The following is a 20,617-nucleotide window of genomic DNA, read 5'->3' on the forward strand; positions in this document are numbered from 1 at the left end:
CCACAGTATGTAGCAGCTATCTCAAGTGAAGTTCCATTACACAAACTGGAGCCTGAGCTACAACTTATGAGGAAACTGTTGAGGGGTACCAGGGAACAAAGAAACATTCCTATGGTGTACAATACAACTTAGTAATCAATCTCCAAAGACTACTGTAAATCAAACTAACCTGTGAATTATGCCTCACTCAAACCTACAGGTAAGTTAAAGCTTTTTTACTGGTGTAGACAAGAAGCAAAACAGTTTCCATCATCTGTTACCTCTCAGTGGGTAATTTTTGCAACTTACCTTGGTTTTATCTGTCAGAGTAAGAGTCTGCTCATCATCAGAAGGTAAGTTAGGGCTGCAGAGTGGTGAAGACCACAAATGAATAAGGCTACTTGAGTCAAGGGTGAAATTGAGATGGATATCTAAGAATGTTTTAGACTAGTTAGGCCACATTTCAGCAGACTGGGATACTTCAAAGCCTGTCTTTTTCCTACACATAAGAATCGTACTCTAATCAACAGGTGTTGATCACCCACCATTCACCTCTTCAGCATTAAAGAAGATCTGGAATAGATATCTTAACTCTAGACAAAAAACCAAGAATTTCACAAAGTGTGTTGGTTAGTTCCATGTGCCTCTTTGCTTTACCTTAGTAAAGTGACTTCACAGTGCCACTAAGGACTAATTCTGCCAAACTGCAGTGCCCACTGTAAGTTAAGTCTCATTCGGCAGAATAAGGGAGTGTAACAGTACTGACAATAGCACTGTTAAATCTTAACTGATCAAATATCACTTAGGTGAATGCAGAAGTCAAGTGCTTAGAGGAAGTGATAATAAGCTTGAACACTGAGAAATGTGAAGAAGTATGATTTGTTTGAACAGCTGGCAAATCTGCAATGGAAGCAGGAACAAACTGCTCTTGATTATCACTAAGATGATGTATGAGGCAGGGCTACAATCTAAAATGAAGATCTGTAGGGCAAATAGTTTCTGCAGCTGTTAATTCAACTAAGAGAGGAAGTCAGGAACCAGATATGTATGATGATTCTACGTGAATATTATGAAGAAAAAATCTCATGCAAGTTTAAGCACTTAGATATCTACTCAGAGACGTGCACAGAAAGGAAGGTTTGAAGCCGTGCCTAGAAAACCTGCAGTAATGTGAGGGAAGGGCTGAAGAAAGGAAAGATGCACTCCTTTTAGAAAGGAGTGAAGAATCTGCACAACCAGCTTCTGTCTCAAGCTGTCTTGGCAGCCTGGAGTTTCTATTCATAAATCGCTGACAGCAGAAAAGAGCAAAATGATTTAGTTTTTAAATTTATAAAGCAGTTGGACCTAAAATTTTCACCTTTGGTTTTTAGAAAACAGGTTTTTCAGGAAGCAGATGTGCTTGTAAGACATGCCCAGGCTTCTTTGTGCCCCTTTTAAATACTTTACAGTACATGGAGAAATCCAGGTTGATGAACAGAAACAAAGAGTGGACTGATACTTTGTAAGAAGTCTCTGGAAAAGAACAGATCTTTATTTAAAGATACATTAAAACCTTGGGGGTAATCCCCCTCTGTTTAATATCAAGCAGGACAGAGTAGAGAGAAATATTAAAAAACCAAGCCACATCACAGTAACAAAGTTTCTGCACGCTTATTTTTCAGACAGCAATAGAATTCTGATGTGGTAATGAAACTTACCAGTAACATTTAATGCATCTATTTAACAAAAAATAGATTCTGAAGGATACCACACTCACATCAGATTCATGTGTTAATACAAAACTAACCTTGATTGTTACAACTCCATCTGTACTACATAAGATGTGGGTTTTTCTCATAGCAATATGTGTGTAGGATATTTAGAATTCTAATATAATACAAAAGTGAGGGAGAGGCGTTATGGATTCTCTGCAGCACAGAACCAAGTACACAGATTTTTTCCTTTTTCAGCCTCACAAGATGAAAGCCGACAGCATTCAAGATTTAATCAGAGAACTATCTGAAAAATGTTTTTAGTGGGAACCACCTGCCCTGTTCTTCAGGTTTTTACATATATTACACATAGAGTCGGAGACAAGTTCTGCAAGCAGCTGAAAAGAACATTCTTTGAGACAAGTCTGCCTCCTGCTGCCCTCTTCAGAATATTCAGATTTATACTGTTTATACTATTTAACATTAGAAAATCCTTCAGTATTATTTCACCTTCCAAACTGCATTAACAATCCTCTGACAGAAGGCTTAAGGTCACCACGCAAGTCAATCAAATGCCTTTCAGCTCTTTCTTCTTTTTTTTTTTGTTGCTGGATTGCCCAGTTACAGAACCTCACTGGTGGAGAATCTGTCAGAGCAGTGACTGTGTGCTCTGCATTCTTGACTTTTCCACTGCTTAGTTCATCACGATAAAGTTAGATTTGCAGTGAGCTTAAAAGAAGAAATGAAATAAAGTGTTCAGCACATTACTCCAATTTACTTGCTTGCATGTGGATTTCTCTATTATGTTATTTATCAGGATTTTAAGAACCAGATCACTTTAGTCCAGGAAATGGCTGTACTATGAAAGACTACTTCCTTCCTTTACTTTCTCTAAGTACCTCTTTAGAAACAGCATTTGTCTTTAAGTTTCTCACTACTACTCAGATTCCTAATGAAAGGAAAATCGCTAAATATAGGTCCATAAAAATGAAATGATCTGTTAAAATGTCTGGCAGGCATTCCTAGTTTAGCAATCCTCCTCCTAAGCGTTGTTTACAAATGGTAACAAATACACAAAGAAGCATGACTTACCTATAAACTCAGTGACAGGATCATGTTCACCTTCTGTTTTAATAGTACCTGCAATACTTTCATTCTCCAAGATTGGAAGAAAAAGCTGTACGAAGTCTGAGGTATATGGAGGAGCAATCACATCCAGCACCTGAAATGGCAGACAAAACGGGATCATTCTTCCAGATACACAAGTGGTAGAGGCAGTATTTAATTCACAATCTTCTCAAAGGCATTCAAGTAGTTACACTTAAGACCTTTTTTTCTCCATACAATTTATCAACTACACATTCTTGTGGTACTCTACCCATTACTTCAGTATTTTCAGAAATCAAAATTCAGTAGACATATATTGCCCAGAATCTACTTTCTTACCATCAAGAATTTTTGAATTTGAGGCAAGCTGACTTACTATCCAAACATACACATCAAATATTAAAGCTTATTTCTATACGTTAACAAACAATTTTTGCTGCTGACCTCTGTAACAAAGTATCTGATGAGAGAGATATCTGTGTCCAACTTCTCCAGGCATTTGCGGATATAGCTGACAACAGGCAGGACGTATCCTCGACTAAGTAAGTGCACCATTCTATCCAAGAGAGTCTTCTTCAGTTCCAGCTGATAAGAAGGGAAGGGTTGGAGGTGGGAAGAAAACCAACAAGTCAGGACTTACTCTTAAAACAGTACTATTTTCATTGCTTTTTTTCATGGATTCAATATCTACTCTGATGCTTGCTAACCGTGATCATATTCCTAAATTAAACTCTTACAGCTGCTGTGATAACAACTGTTGTTCTAAGCAAGCATATATAATATGAAGGAACATAAAAAAGGAATCCTCTGAGAATCACCTGCTCCATTACGTCAAGCTGCGAATGTTCTGTTTCAAAGAGCTTGACAAGAAGTTGTAAAACTTGTGGATGAAGCAGCTGATGGCACGTACTGATCTGCAAGCAAGATGAGAAAGTATGCTCATCAAAACTCCACTTAAACACCAATGTGCTGGTCCTAGTAGAAAAGTTTGCACTCATATTCATTGTCAGAGGTAAATTCTTTTATAAAAAGTTATTCCACTACACGGAGCTGACAAATCCAAATAACTGAATAGAAACAGATCCATCTTTGTATGTTTACTGACCGTGAATTGGATATAATTCTAGTTATACAGACAAAAATTGCTTTTGCTCTCAACAGGACTTATTTGTACATTTTTACCTCATCCAATAATGCCAGATGAACAGGAGTGTGATCAGTCTGCAGCTGGAAGTATCGGGGCTCTGACACTGTCCAATCCACCCACTTTAATACACCCATTGCCACCACTGGAAACCTGCAGAGGAAGAGATCACTTTGGAAGAGGACCATCCAAACAACTAACCACCATCTTCCAGTATATTCTAATGATAGCTAGAATTTCATAGTTTAGCTTAGGCCAGAACTAATAACACTTGAAAAGCTTTGATTGAAAAGTTGTCATCACATCAAGACGAGTCCTATCGAAACAGAAGGAAAAAAAAAATAGGCTGGAGAAAAATTCTTTCTATTGATACTTCCTACGCAGCACAAAATGCTAAAAGCAGTCAACATAATTAATATACACTCAAAGTTTGTTCCAGTTTGTTCAATATCTGCTATTTCGCAGTGTTAAGAAAAGAAGACGTATCTACTGCTAAGAAGGCTTCATTAGGAAGACAAAACAATCTGTCATCCTTTTCCAATGGCAGAGCCAAACATGCTCTGCAATGTGAGAGGGGCAATTTGTCAATGTCAGCCAGAATTTATGTCTTCATGAAGGAAGAATTTCAAGAAGTCAAATGTATAATTTCGAAAGCTGCTTTCAGACCACATCTCACTTGTTCTGAAGTAAAGATGTTCTCACAGAGCTGCCCACAAAGGCATTTCCCTGAGCATTACTCATAAATGGTACTTTCCTTCCAACAAAGAGAAGTTAGGATTGGTTCCTCTGCTCACCTGATGCACTGATAAAGAGTGCTCAGCTCTGCAACCAACTCTGATGCTCCTTTGTTCTCATTGCAACACAGATTGTGAACAGTTTCAATGGCTTTTGAAGTTGATTTCAGCTCATCCTTGTTTATGCTCACTCTCTTGTTCTGAAAAATGCAAAGTTTGAATGCAAAGCCCACAAACATACAGGGAGTTTCTGGTTATTTAAGCACAGAATTGTAGTTTGCCATAACCCTAAGATTACTTTGTATTTCTCAAAAGTTAGATTCTTAAGCAAGCTTTAGAAGAAGAAAGTATCAATGAGCTGAAATAAAAGGATATTTGATTTATTTAATTCCTAGGTCACTGATAATTTTTCTTGTAAAAACTTGCCTATGCATCCTGAAACATTTCTCATCAAAATAAATAAACCAAGCCATTTTAAAGTGACCAAGCTAATGACCATGCATTCAATCAGCACAGTTAGACTGTAGGGTGAAAAGAACACATTATGACCAGGACTGAACTTTACCTTTTTCCACATCTCCACTACACTAGCTGCATATGCCAGTATGTGAATGTATTTATGCTTGTGGTCCTGGTTGATCTTAGCACCTGGTTTAAACAATGACTGCATGAAGAGGTCCAGAAAGGCAGGTACTCGGATCTGAAGAAAATGAACAGTTCATTAGAGTCTGAGAATTGTGAAAAAAAAGTACATTTTTTATCTGATATGCCTTCCAGAGAACGAGACATAAAAAAATTCCACCTCAAGGGGAAGTTAGATGGTTTTCTGAAGAGATCTGAAGTTTTGACAACCACACTCAAAAAAAAAAAAACAACAAACAAACAAAAGAGCAGAAAATTACAAATAGTGCAGAAAGCAGTATTATTCAAGTATCCAAATGCCAGCATTTATTACCAGAACTCATGTGAGAACAAGGCAGCGAGAAACCTGAAACATGCTATTAACATGTTCATAACTAATTGCACAACTGATTTTCTTGTTTGTTTGTTTTAAGGAAGGAATTTAATTCCTTACCTCCTACCCATTAGGAAGTTTTAAAAATTAATTTATTCTATGTAAAAAGACAACTTGAAATAATAAAAACAACAACCATGCAAGAAGCCAATGCAAAATACAATATAAATAGTAGTCCCACGTTTTGACATCACTTAAAATGATAGAGGGATGAGCCAGAGTGTTAACTTCTGTTCTGTGCTGATACATTTAGCACAACAAGACCTCAGAATTTTGAGTGCTACTGAAATAGAAGAAGTTTACAGATGTTATGAAGAGACAGCTACTGACCAGTTCTACTGGAGGCGGGTCCATGCTGGTAAACATTTTGAACAAGACAGTAATATCTGCTGGATTCAGAGCTCCTTTGGACAGCATTGCACCGAGAGCCTGACAGGCACGAGGGTAGGAGGCTGCAGTACCCAGTGCTAAAGTGATCTGACTGGCATCGTGGCCTCTAGGTGAGCAACACAAACATACAAAGCAGCTTATTTTTTTCATTTAGACATCTTGGCTGTAGCCCCGCTTCAACAACAGGGCACATCAGACACAATGCATCCTTTACCATGGCTAATTACAGAAACAGGCCTGTATTTCCCATGTTTGATTCTAAAACGTGCATCAAATAACAAAAATGATTATTTTTAACAGGACACCAAGAGCTGGTGATTCCTTTTCAGGTCTCCCAGTACTTGACATGAGACGGATCTCATTCTATGCATTTTAAGTCTACTGAAAAAAGTGCTCTATTCCAAGTGGTTTCACTCTACCACGGTGTTAATAAAAAGCTAAGAATTCTCCTTGTGCTGGTCTAAGTGTGAAGGACTGAAAGAAGCAGTTCCACAAACCACGGTGACTCACATTTGACTGACAGACACAACAGGCACTTACTTCTCATGAGCGTATCGCTGAACCTCCTGAGCGATGCGCCGGACAGCAGACCCTCCTTGCTCTTCTTGAGCCAATATAGACATCATAGACTGAGCAAAAAGGTACGTGTGCTCTCCATGGCACACCATCTTCTGTGAACACACACATCAAAAACGTTATCAGACAACAAGAAATACGTCTCTATGATTACGCTGCCTTAACAGCAAAGCTTTCACTGAAACCTACTAATATGAAAAGGAAGAAGGGGAAGCAATCAGTGGTCAAGAAGGAAGTGCAGAAAAGCCGCCTACTGCTGTGCACTGAAGCTACACAAGAAGAAATGGCTACACTGAAAACTTGTATTTGTTGGATGCTAGAGAGGAAATTCTAGCCTGCTAACCTTCAGTACTATTTAAAAAGTAAGCCAAACACAAAGCCATCTAAGTCATCACACCATTTCACAATAAAGAACACATGCCACGTTAATTTAGTTAGAAACTTTCACACTGGCATGGACGATAAAACAATTCTTTTGATTAGCCAAGGAACTGATTAGGCTGACCTCGAGATCCTGCATTAATGTAAAAGAAGACAGTATTGCTTTTTATGAGGGCTGCTCCAAAAGTAATGCCCCCTATTTTATGATGTTGGCCCACCACCTCAGGGACAGATGCTGGTGCTACGGCAGTGAGGTTGAACCACCAATGTCCTGTTATATGTTGTTGCTGTGTGATGGACAGCAGCAGAGGGACAGACTGACAGAACAGCATCTGACATGGGAGTGAGTATGGAGCAAAGGTGTGCCACTGAGCTCCCCATGTGGGAAAATCTGCAACTACTGACGTTCATCAATGCTTGCTGAATGCTTATGGAGACCACACAGTGGCTGTGAGCACAGTGATGTGGTGGTGGTGTGTTTCAGCAGTGCTGGCAGTGACAGCGGCCACCTCTGCTGGTGCAGCTTTGTAGGAGCACAGCATGCAGCTCTGGGTCACTGCTGGCAAAAACGCACAGCTAAAGGTGGTAGCTGAGCTGAAAACTGGTGTTCTGTGGCTGAGAATTTGCACTAACAAATGGGCTGTTGTGCTTTTTGTACCTGTAGTAGTTTCCATGGAAATAAATAAGAGGAGTTACTTTCAGAGTGATCTACATACTTTACACAATCTATTTGATAAACATAGGAAATGTCACACACACAGCCCAAAACGTTCCTGGCAACAGAACAAACCAATTTCTGTTTTTGAACTCACATATAACTTTTCTTTGTAAGATTCTGTATGACTTCACGAGATGCCAAGACGCCCTACAATCCCACAATGATCTGTACATCCTAACTGGAAAGGAACAAAAGGTACTTTTTGAAACATAAAGGACTTACTGCAAACTCTGGGAGGTTTTTTTCAAGGTTCTCTTCTCCTCCATCTAAAATTGTTGCCAGAGATGTACGCAGAACTCTGGAAAACACCTCCAGTTGCTGACAAGCTGTTGAAACACTGGTTATTTCTCCTTGATAACCAGCATCAGATATAAGCTGTAACAAAAATAACAACAATAAAAAGTCACAGAAGAAATGCATTACTTAATATTTCAGATATTCTAGCAGATCTGGAACACACAGAATATGAGATTTTCACCTGCATACATTTATTGCACTTCATGTGCATTAGTTAGACCACACAAAAGGAAAGTAAACCATAATGCTCTGTTCTGAAATAGATACATTCTAACATTTCCTTTCCCTATCTCAGAGACATAAGAAACTGAAGTGTTCCATTAAAGCACAAATTGATAGAAATTTGTGGTTTGCATAGGAAACTACAGGAATTACACCTTCCATATAAGGTAAGACTATCTTCTGACATGAGATTTTGTGCTTTTACTTTGTGTGTGCCAACAACATCCATAATGTGAAATAAGAAGACAAGAATTGGCATATTTTGTACTCATATATATAAATACAGATCTGTACATATATAATAAATACAATAACCACTAACAGGCTTTTATGCACACACACACAGCCATCTGCAAAAGTCCAGGAGAGGTAGGAAAAAAAAAAAAAAAACCTGCCAACAAGTATTTCCCAGTACATACAAAATAAATCTGTTGTTATGGCACAAAAGCAAGGAAAATAAGAGAAATAGACAGCCTTGCTGTTTTTCCTCTTAAGCAGCATATTAAAGTTTCACTGTTAAGTTAGAACAAAAGTTTACCTGAAAGCAAATTTACAACCCAATAAATATAAAAATGTCGCTTAGAAAACAGGTGATGCAGAATTTTCAAACCCAAGTCAGAGCAAAAAAAACCTCCAAAAGCAGAACATCAAATTGGAAAATGACATTCACAATGTCTATTTCTCTTTGGTAATTTCTCCCACCAATACATACTCAGACTGTTGTGACATTTTAATAAGCAGCATCAACAGGAACACATATGAGTTACAGATAACACTACAGCCAACATCTGATGCCAGAATAATAAACCTGTTAAGGATATTCTTATATATTGCACTTCAGTGTATTACCTTCACAGTAAAATTAAGCATTAAACAGTCTGGATGGGCTTCTGCCAACTTGTAGAAGAGATCTCTCCATGTTGTATGTGCTATCATTTGCTCAAGCCAAGCTGGAGTCTGAAAAGATCAAAGCAACAGAAGCAACCATAAGCTGAAGATCGTTAAAGTAAGCATTTTAGTTCTGAAGAATCCAATGAGTTGCTATAAAGGACTTTATCACATCCATATCACTGTCCTAAATTATCAAAACCTCTCAGGAGTCCAGTGAAATATAGATGGTTTGCCAAACGCGGTTATTTCTTAACTGAAGAGCTTGGAAGACACCTTTACCCATCACCCCCTGGTTTGTCACACAAAGGCATCTGTCTGGGCACAAGTGGACACTCGTGTAAAGATGACAACATAGATTTCATACATACCTCTCCTTCCTCTGTAAAGATGGAATCTGCTTTCCGAGGGTCAAAATGCTTGATAAGTAAGCTCTTTAAATGGTTTTCTACAGTCTCCTGAACTTGCACTGGCTCAACACCTGTAGAGAAGGGGGAAAGAAAAAGCTTGGTCGATGCAATCTGATCAAGCTTCTTACATTTTCCAATAACATTCTGTTACGACAATGGGAAGCACTCAACAATTTAATAGTAATGTATCATTAGGCAGAAGATGGGAAAAGAGCCATCAGCTCTACTACCTAGCCACACAGTTACACACATGTCCAGATTCAGAAATTCTCATTCATTTTCCCTAAATACACTAAGGAACACAAGCAGGTTACACCATCCATCTTCTCCCACTTCCTTTGGCGATCAGGATAACAGCATAACAACCCAGTCGTTACTGGGTGTTACACCAAAATATCCTAAACACAAAAGGAACTACCAGGACTGGTGCAGCACTGTGAAGTTACACAAGGATGGGAAGAAATGGTAATACTCATCCTGAAGACATTTTTCACATTATAAAGGATTTAGTGATGTACACCTACAGGACAACAACTGGAATACGATCCAGGCTCGGGTTTACCACCAGTTCACATACTTTTGGTGCAAGCCAGCCTGCAGACCCAGGTTACACAGCAGCACCCACTGTACCTGTCTGAATGAGCCACTCTGCCAGCAGGTTCACCGTCTGTGCCACTGCAGTGTAGTTTTCTGACAGAAGTTGGATAACATTCTCCGGAGAACCTCCTGCTTGGAAATACCTGATGGAAAGATCAGGGAAGAGCTACTAGAAAATTCTGTTAAAAAAAAAAAAAGGCAAAATTCTGACATTTCCATACAAAGCAGCAGCACTGCATGGGGAGCTGCGCTCACCTTTTCAGCGTGTTAAATATCGACGGCTCCATGATGTAGTCAGGGGTTGAAAACTTCTTCAGGCACTCCTGCTGGACTTCAGCATCATCTTCTCCCTCCCCATCCTCATCATCTTGCTAGTTGCAGACACAACCACGTCAGCCACCTCCGCTACTTCTGGCGCACCCCCTCTATTTCCATAGGCGGGCCGTTTTTGCCCACAGGGGCTCACACGCAGCACTTCAGCACCGACCCGTTCCCCAGAAACGCAGGATTTAACACGGCGGGCACCGACACCGCCCCACCTCGCTGCCTCTCGACGCCCCTCCGCGCCCCCCGCCCCGCACCGGGAAGGATCCGCCCGCCCGACGCCGGGCTGCCCCGCAGCCCTCAGCGCTCACCGCCCCTCCGTCCGCTTCGTTGCCCCACTCCGCCGCGCCGCCCTCGAAGTAATCCGCGTCCTCCATGGCTCCGCGGCCGAAAGAACCGCGGCGACGGCCGGAACCAGGCCGCGGCCGGCCCCTGGGCGGAGCGACGCGGAATGGCGGGCCGGGCTGCGGGGCGGGGCTGAGGGGCGGCACCGGGGCTGGGAGCGGCTCGTTGCGGGGCGGAGGTGGAGGCGTCGGGGCCGCAGGACGGCCGGAGAGCGGGGCCGCGGGAGCGCAGCGCCACACGAGCGGGAGAGCAGCGGAGTGCAGCGGGCCGGGGGGCAGCGGGCGGGGCGGGAGCGGAGAGAGCGGCTTCGGAGCATCATGAAAATCAGCGTAACGGCTTCACAGGAACGACGTCGGATGGCCTTTGGTTTTGACTGTGCGCTCCCAGCTGTGTTTCTCTCGTTTCTGTTCACCACGGCGTACAAAGAAGGAAAAGCGCTTAGGCTTACCCAGGTGTCCACGGCGGCTTTTGTCGTCCTGCACATAAACGCAGCACGTTTCCCACCCAGCGCGCATCTGACGGTGGTGCTGTGTGAAATATCCTTCGGCTGCGGTTCCCGAGGAGCGAGGGCCCGATGTCTGAGCCGGATAAGCGCCCAGTGCGGCACTGCGGCCTTAGAGGGAACTGGGGGGAGACGTGGGCGAAGGAATGGGGGAAATCCTTTCTTTGGGGGTGGGGAGGGATGGCTCCTCTGAGTGCCGATGTTTAGAACCCGCCCGTTTATCGAATTTTGTTACTGGTCTTTTGAGCAAATTGCTGAACGGCTTTGAGATTTCTTACCTGAAGTGCTTAATGTGGTACCGGTGATGAAATCACCAAATTTCATTTGGTTTCCTGCCTGGAACAAGAGAGAGATCCCAAACTGAAGGGCTGATCTCCAACAAAAATGTTTGTCTTATAGCCACAATTTTAAAAAATATCCTCCCAGGAATTCTCTGTACGCTCATTCTCTCTGCTCCTTGCCCCCTACAAATTGATGCTAAAAGAACTTGCATTTTGCATTAGCCCTTTGCAAATCAGGCAATACATTTAACGTGAGATAAAGCAATAACTTTCCCATTGAGGAGGAAAGCGGAGCAGCATGAAGTCAGGCCAATGAGTTTTGTCTGCAGCACGACACTTCAAGCATGACCTTGAGGCTCACTGGTTCCTGGCTATTCCAGGAACTGAACAGTACAAAATTTTTCTCTAAGAGAGAAGTATCCAGAGACAGAACACGGTAGCTAAGTTGAAGACAAGACATAACATCATTCTAATACCCTTCAAATTTCATCTTGAAAGTTAGAGCTCTGTTTGTATCCCATGGACTGCTTGAGAGCAGTTTTACAATGCTCTGAGTACTTTTCAAGATAAGCCAACAGTGGAAGTGTTTTCTTGTTTCAAAAGCATGATCCACAGTTCGCTTGCATACTGATGAATGGACACGTTAAACTACACCCACTGAAGCACCTCCCTGTTCCCTAAGTGCACATTCTGTCATTCCTTGCTTGGGGAGATCCTGCATCCAAAGGAGCAGACTTTGGGCCGTGGTTCTGATTGCAGACCATTGGTTGCAGGCTCCCCAGTTTTAAATCACAGATAGGTTACAACAGCCACTGCCTGCAGCAGCACCGGGCCTTCAGATGGACCTTTGTAGCCCAGCACAGCTGGCAAAGCTGTGGGAAACAGAACTCAAGGTTAGCATCCAAACCTTCGTTTTAGATGTTGTGCCTTCAAGCAAAAAGTGAGCAGAAATTAAAACTACTGAGATACGTATGAATCGTCACACACACTGCAGGAAAGACACGCGGCCTCCTTTGGTTCTAGGTCAATACAAAACATCTTTCATTAATACCTCCGAGTTTTACATGAACGCATATTTGGTTTTAACACAGTACTCCTCTGCATTTGCCTTTCGATGGAAGCTCTTCTGATACTGCCATGAGAATACCAATAAAATACCAGACGTTAAGTGGAATGGAGCCCCTCTCCAAGCAGCCTTCCATTCACACACCTGATGAGGGGATCCAGAACCCTCACACAGCAGTTCTTTTCTCTGCATGATCTCTGCTGGCACTCCAGTATTTTGTTTGTAAGAATGATAACATTCTAAATTCACATCAAACACCTGAAAACTACAAACAGAAACACTATTCTTCACTGCTAATAACGTATAAAATTCACAACTTAAAAACGTTTCCTAGTTTGCACACCAGAACAGCAGCATGGAGGGAACTCCCAACATTACTACCTCTGGACTAAGCCTGTTCTTCATCCAAACTGGAGTAGTAATTGATTGTGAACAAAAGCATTGCCCTCTGATTTAATATCACAACTGGGTGAATTAAAGTGAAGAGAAACATTCACATTTTAATTCATTCCCATTTGTTTACTGGGACCTCAACCATGGGCAGCACGTTATGTTACACAAAAAAATCCTGGAGCTGGCATCCATCCTCTCCCTCCAAGTTCTACCGTTCCCTCTGGGCTGAGGACCATGCCTAAAGCCTTTATTTTTTCTTGTCATTGAAAGGCTTTTGAGGCAGAATTCCTAAGAGGAAAAAAAAAAAAAAAAAAAAAAAAAAAAAAAAAGAAAAAAGCTGTTGTTCCTACTTTAACATTTTATGTAATGTAAAAGTTAGGTATTTGGCCTGTTATCCTTGTTGCACAGGTATCCATACGCACTTGTTTGTTGTTAACCTAGAGAAGAGCTCCCTATTTCTGCTCAGAACCATGCCAGATTCATAGAATTCAGAATTTATTTTTAAAAGACCTTGTCATCTTTGTGTGTTTACTGCAGTCAGAAAAGACCACAGTGCCTCACCACACTGCTCTCCCCAGCAGAAACGTGCATTAAACTGCTCCCACTTTGCTCAGCTCAGTGCAGTAGAAGTTGGCAGGGTAAAAAACAGCTTTAACTTCTGATAACATGAAAAATCAGAACTGTAAACAATTAAAGGGCAGTAGTAAGGGCTGGAATTTCAGCTATCACTGCAATACAGAAATACCTGCATCACTTCTACCCAGTCACCAAAACACATCCGCTCACAGTACTGAGCTCACTGGTTATGACTGGGATTAGAACACGTTCCCTCTTGGAATCTGTTCCATCAGTCAGCAGATTTCTCAGTGAAAGGCTTTCATCAGCAGAGCTTCAGAACCCCCTGTGCAGCTTATTTTATTTCCAAAGATACTTCAAAGTTCATCAGAAAGACTTTTTCCCAGTGGACAAATTTTCAAAATTATCAAGCTGCAGAAGAAGGGCTCACTTCTGTTCTTGGACTGCAAACAGATGTTTGCTCATAAGTACTTTCATTGTTACACAAACTATCCTGTTTTTTTTTAGGTATGAGGATCTGCTCAGGTTTCCACTGACAGCAGTCTGTGGCCCTGATGCTGTTGCTTGCAGTTAATGGGAATTTTATTACTGAGTTCCACAGAAGAGGTGTTGTAAGTGCTGGCACTGTTCGAAACACGCACAGCCCATCAGATTGGCTTAGGGGAAAGAAGAGAATTTGCTCTCTTCCAGGACACGTTACACCACTGTACATCTTGCAACATCGTCATTATTCACCTGACATTTGTGCAGCACCAGTCCCAGGCTGTACTGGGATCACTAAGGCACTGGACTGGTACTCTGACAGCACAGGTTCTATCTCCTCATCTGCGGTCAATTTCCTCTGCAATCGTATTTATAACTTTTGTTTTTTTCCTGGTACATCATTTTTGACCAATACAAAACATCCCAATCATTTACAGGAGCACTGTGCCACAACTGATTACAAGGTGCTCAGACTTTGAAGCATGGTCGTTAATATTTCTGTGCATAGATTTACTGGGAAAAGCAAATTATGCTGCAGGTATCAATTATGTACAACACACTGAAACATAACTAGCTTCAGTTCCTCCAAAGCTAATGACATACTCTAGGTTAAATCCTATCCTCAATGCTGTGATTCAAAATACTTCTCAGACAAACGAAGCTACGCCCTCAGGGCTCCTATCTGGCAGCTGACCCAGTGCGCCGTCGTGCCTTTGCATCAAAGCCTGCTTCCAACAACTTACAGAGCTCCAGTTTGAGCCTCTAACAGAGCAGTTTTCTTGATGCTTTCAGAAGCTGCTGAATGTTTTTTGTTTGCTTTATAAGTCTACAGTCAATTTCTCTCTCCACATTATTAAAAACCTTCAGGAGATATCACTAATCTGATGCATCACATTGGCTGCTGAGTGTGTACTGATGTACCAATTGCTAAAAGTTCTTGCATTGAAATAAGTTACTGCAAATGCACAGTAGCTGATTTTGAAACCACAACATCTCTACAATTTATTATTATTTTTTACAAAATACCCAAAGTGATCAGACCATATTGTAGGTTACTGGCTTGCCAAAGGTTATGTTTTTAAATCAAAACCATTTCTGAGTTACAGAAGTGCCAAAAACAATCTTGAACCAGTATTATTATTATTTTTTTTTTAACCAACCCCCATCCAACGGAACAGTTGTATAACTTAAAACAGAAACAAGAGTTTGTTTTGGAAACTGTTTAAAAACCAACCCACCAAATCATGCTAGAGCAGTAGCCTTGTATGGCAAAGATTTAGCTTAGGGCAATTTAGTGCCAAGATATAGACCCTTTATAATGGAAATACTGACACAACCTCAACTATAGTGATGCAAATGTGCCCTAAAACACTGTATTTGCTTTTATTAATAAAAGTGGTAGTGTTTACATTTGCAGGTATCTTACACTTCAGCATCACAACGAATACTGAGTAGAATGAGTAAAATTTTGGCTGTAAGGTCAGAAGTTTCCAAACAGATGAATGAGACAGAAGTGAAAGTCCTCAATCATAAAAACAAGAAGTTCAAATAAATAAATAAAACAAAACTAGGAAATATGGGTAAGCATTAGGTTGGAATGGTTCAATTAACTGCAAATTATGGCCACTAAATTAGAGAGACAGAAGAAAACACAGTAACTTATTAAATAGCAAGCATTAAAGCTTTATGGTTTTGTATTTAAAAAAAAAAAAAAAAAAAAAAAGCTGTTAAAAATAAGACTTGCATTTACCAGGCCACCAAACTGCATGGACTAATAAAGAAACTAACAAAGGCAATACTGAGACATTAAGACACATACACACTCCATACTTGTGCAACTCAACTCTATTCAAAACAATTGCCTTTCTCCTCACTTAAAAAAAAAAAAGCATCCCCTAACCAATTCTGTTCATATAAAGCTTTACAGGAAGGTTTCTTAAACTGTTACTGTCTTATACAGCTCACTGTTATGATGTACCCTTCTCATTATCAGAAGAAGTTGGTTTATTTGTTGGCTGGTTTAAATGGAGGGGCTCTGCTTCTCTCAGGTGAGAGATTACATTCCTTACCCCACAGCAGGTTCTCCCCTTTTATAAATTTGCTGTTTACACCAACTCCTCGCAGGCTTAAGAAGATTAAGGGTTGGCACTAAAATAAACATTTTGGCTCCTGTAACTAAAATTAAGGCTCACAATGGATTTCCTTTTCACTGTGTGTGTCCCATTTTTACCTCCCTTAACCAACAGGCACTGGATACATTCTGAAGTGACTGAGGGCCATTTTGAGTCACGTTCTCCTACGTTTCAGTCAGGTTCAGGTGACAACTTCCTAAATGCATGAACAGGAAAGAGAATTTTTCAGAAACAAAGATCAACTGCAGCTAATATTTTTCGACGATTTAGTGTCTTCTGAAAAATCAATAGCAATTCTGAATTATTTGGAGTGACTGGGATATGAACTCCATCAAATCCCAGCTTGTCACATACATGAAAATGGACCAGGCGATTAATTTTCATTGACAAGTTCAGCCACAAAAGCAATGCAAACTCGCAATCCTGAACAGCTGCAGTCTGAGTACTGAAGGCATCTGATACCTGAAGCAAAACTAGCTGCACAGACATCACTGACCACACTCTCGTTTTAATTTAAACTGGACCTTTTCCCAAAAAAGAATCACAGGATCTCAGATAAAGGGAAACTAGTGTGAAAGGCAAAGAGGCAAGTGTTCGTTTTCCTTCTGTTTTCCTTTTAAAGTCACTGCATTAAGATCCAGATCAGTTTAGGGGTGTAAATGAAAGGGAATAGGGGTGTTTGAGTAATATAAGCTAACACTGTTCTAGATGTGTTATTACAGTTGTAATTTCTGACTCTGTACAAATTGTACACGTAGGTTTAGACACATGAAAAAGTAACACACTCACAGAGACATAAAACACCTAGGTATAAAATATAAAGCAGTGTAGTAGTTACTAAAATTACATGCTCTCTTATTGCTACAGTGATTTTTGCTCTTTTTCTTTTTACTGTACCACATGTTGTTCTAAGCATATAATTTGCATAAATTATTCAAGTTTAAGAAAAATCCACACATCTTCACTTTAAGCTACTTATATAGTTAATATAAAACAAAAAGGTTCTAAAGTATCTCTTTATTAAAAGAGAAATAAAAATGTCATTTGAAACTGGAATTCAGTGGCCAAATCCAAGGGCAGTGCACACCTTGTCATTCTGGTAGTATTATGCCCACGCAGTGTAAGTGGAGGTTGGTGGGGTATTTGGCCCAGTCTAGAGATGGTCACCAGACCTGCATGATGCCCTACGTGTTTGTTATTGTTCTGTTTTTGTCTTTAGCAAAAAGGACTATGAATGACCAAAGACTAACATTTATAATTTGTAGCAAAATTTGGTTTATGTAGAAACAAGCCATGTTTTGCATTTGGATAGAGATTTAAATGAATTAAAGCTAAAATTAAAAAGCATGATGCTGCAACATCTGGTCACTTGTTGAAGACCTCACTTTTAAAGTGGTTAAGTTTGCACAATTTATACTTTTTTCTTTTTTTTTCCTTTTTATCTTTTTTTTCTTTTTTTTTCTTTTTTTTTTTACTAAACAGCATTTTTCCTTCTTTTATAAACCAGAAAAACTAAACTACAGATAAATTTTCCCTACCTTGAGCTAATGCTGCAGATAGGGTTGACAAAGCTGTACAGCGCAATCAAACATACTTACATCTTAGCTCATTGTACAGGTACAGCCATAATCAAGGCACAAAGATCTTCTACAAGTTATTTTTTTTTCAATAAAGTTGTACAAAATAATACATTTTACAGTCTGTACAAGAATAATAATCCAGCAGTAAAATAAAAAATGAGGGGAGGGAAGAAGAAGAAGAAGGGAAAGACTGTGAGGACTACAGTCCAGATAATGATTTTTATAGCAGACGGGATCATCAGTGGACAAACTGAAAACAGTGTGTGGTTAACTCTTTCTGCGATCACAGGCCATATGCAGTTCAATTCATAGATGTCCATGGTTGTCTTAAGACCACCAAGACTGGTTTTAAAAATACCCTTCTGAAAGGTAGCAGTTGGTTTTTGCACTGTCTAGGTCTGTTGTAGAATTGTCAGTATTTCCGTTCAAAGCCACATTACAGTCAGAGAACCAAACTCAAGTGTCTGTCTTCAAAGTTGGTCTGTGACTTGGCACCTTCTTTAGTCTGATGCAGTGAAAGGTACAAAGTGGAGATCACGGGTTATATGATTATGCCCACAACAGTGCTGAATTACCTAAAGTATTCTCTCCCCAATTTTTGTTTTATGCTTTAAATTTCAACCCCCAATTCTTTCAGGTGCTCCACATTCAGGGCTTTCAATTAATTAGTTTCTTTCTTTCTTTTTTTTTTTTTTTCTTTTCTCTCTCTCTCTCTTTTTTGTTTTTTTTTTTTGTTTTTTTTTTGTTTTTTTGTTTGTTAATAACAGTGTTAGGGGGTCCTCATGGAAATGGCCTTTAAGTGTTAGGGGCCATCTCAAACTGTCCGAGGGGTAAAGAAGCAAGCTTAGAAGTGCTGCTATTGTCCAGCAAGGAGAAAAAGTTGAGGGGTGCAAATCAATGGGAGATTCAAACAGTTCTCTTCCATCTCTTGTGGGCAAGGGTGTTTTTTTTTCTTTTCTAATAAGGAATAAGGAGTCCAAAACACAGAAAAAAGTGCTGTCCATCACAACAACTCGTATTGGCGAAGGTGCATGCGTTGAATAATGTCCCGACAGTCATTGAAAACCCTCCGGATGTTCTCTGTATCCACTGCACATGTGAAGTGAGGATAGCAATAGTGCCTTCCATCTCCACTTGCTGTGCTGATTCTCTGTTAAAAGAGAGCAATACCAGGTTACGATAAAACTGGAGAAAACAAAGAACAGTTTCAGACCTCAGGTGAATGAAGGTTAAAGTAAGTGTGTGTGAGCTGTGTTTTCAAAGGGTGTAGCTAAGAGGCAAAACGTCCACAATTTCTCACTCTCTCACCTAGAACATGACATTTAAAATGACTGTAATTATATGGTGAGAGGTCACCACGTACCAGGGGATTCTACAGTTGAAAGACAACTCAAGAAGTGCTATTTTATGTATGTACAGTGAATTTAGCCACACAACTCCTAGCAAATCACTGCACGTAGAAAGTGGGAACGTGCCTCATAGTACCTCTTTAGCTCCATTTTACACTCAAAAAAGCCTCCCTCAAAATTTTATTTTGTTCCAATATAAAATGAGTTCACAACTTGACTGCCATACTCACCATTACAACTGAATTTAATAATATTTAAAACCCCTATGGTTAGTATAGCTTTAGCTGACTAGTAATGGAAAAAAAGCACATGAAAATATATCATTAATATTTTGCAGATGGTGCATCTTTTCATTAGTCTTTGTCTTTAGAAGCAATGAAAGCCTGGCCCCACTAACAGCAGTACATTTCACTCATTATTCTCCATTTGAGGTTTCTTATTTCTCACCAATGCTTTCACTGTTTAATTAGTCTGCATCAACAAACACACCTGCAAGAGCAACTAACAAAGTGCTGAGCTGTAAAATGTGTCTGTTTTGTGCAGTGCAGACATCAAATATAAGCTACACAAGAAGTGGCAGCATTTTTCAGTACTAAGAAGTGCCTAAAGCCTGAATTTAAGAAGAATCACATAAGTCATATTGAATGAAAGAAAATACTTACAAGAAACTCGTCTCTAATAAAATACTTGGCCCTTGTAACTCTGGGATCCTCACCAGGCTCTGGTGTTGCTGATAAATAACAAAATAAGCATCTCATTAAAACACATTTTTTTGCTGATAGCTCCTAAAAATCAGAACTTGTCCTGTTTTCTGTTCACTTGTGATAGAAACATTTGTATTTGCAAACCTGACTAAGAAATAAAACAAAACATAATGTTCTAAACAGCAAGATATTAAAATTTTTAGAACAAAGTACTGTTAAAGTGTCTCTAATACCAGATATTTGGCAGACTAGAACAATGACTGCAAATGTGACTGAAAGGAATGCACTCTTGCTACTATTGGGTCTCACACCAATAGCGGTAGCTTGGGAACAGTACTAATGAGGTTACAGATAAATTGTAATGCTAACTGTATATATTTCTTTTACTATTTGTGTACAGAGGTATATATTTGCACAGTTCTGTGAGGATGGCCTTTCATTATAGGTTTCCTATTAAAAAAAGGTTCAGTCTGCTGACTTGTGGCAACCATTTCAGACAGCAGGGTCAAAGTTGGTCCTTTAGGTATGTGTCAGAGATTGCTGCAGCATCTCTCTCTCCAGCACTATTGGTATAAGCTGCACTCTACTCTACCAGCAAAGTAACAGGATTTTGGCATGACAAAACAATACGCCAAACAAATAAAAGATAGGACTGTCACATTATAAAAACCTAAAATAGAATAGAATAGTTCATTTGGAAGGGACCTACAAAGATCATCTATCTACTCCAACT

General features: G+C 40.0%; 2 protein-coding genes across 5 annotated transcripts in view; both read right to left on the minus strand.

Moving 5' to 3' along the window:
• Positions 1-1,488: 1,488 nt before the first annotated feature.
• NELFCD (negative elongation factor complex member C/D) lies at positions 1,489-10,931 on the minus strand. Its single transcript, XM_031587725.2, has 15 exons — positions 10,785-10,931; positions 10,405-10,520; positions 10,183-10,292; positions 9,514-9,623; positions 9,104-9,211; positions 7,958-8,110; positions 6,601-6,731; positions 6,001-6,166; positions 5,221-5,355; positions 4,716-4,855; positions 3,960-4,074; positions 3,596-3,691; positions 3,222-3,362; positions 2,763-2,892; positions 1,489-2,399 (listed from the first exon to the last, which is right to left on the minus strand). The coding sequence occupies exons 1-15, from the start codon at positions 10,848-10,850 to the stop codon at positions 2,365-2,367; spliced, it is 1,752 nt and encodes a 583-aa protein (XP_031443585.1). The 5' UTR covers positions 10,851-10,931; the 3' UTR covers positions 1,489-2,364.
• Positions 10,932-17,223: 6,292 nt separating this feature from the next.
• GNAS (GNAS complex locus) overlaps positions 17,224-20,617 on the minus strand; it is a 131,707-nt gene continuing 128,313 nt past the window's right edge. For all 4 annotated transcript variants that reach the window (XM_031587715.2, XM_090152198.1, XM_090152199.1 and 1 more), the window contains 2 exons: positions 19,843-19,910; positions 17,224-18,981 (listed from right to left, as the gene is read on the minus strand). In XM_031587715.2, coding sequence (XP_031443575.2) covers positions 18,835-18,981; positions 19,843-19,910 — 215 coding nt within the window. In that variant the 3' untranslated portion in view covers positions 17,224-18,834. The remainder of the gene's footprint in view (positions 18,982-19,842; positions 19,911-20,617) is intronic.

The sequence above is a fragment of the Phasianus colchicus genome, chromosome 17, assembly GCF_987193195.1.
Source record: "Phasianus colchicus chromosome 17, bPhaCol1.hap1.1, whole genome shotgun sequence".
Taxonomy (NCBI): Eukaryota; Metazoa; Chordata; class Aves; order Galliformes; family Phasianidae; genus Phasianus; species Phasianus colchicus.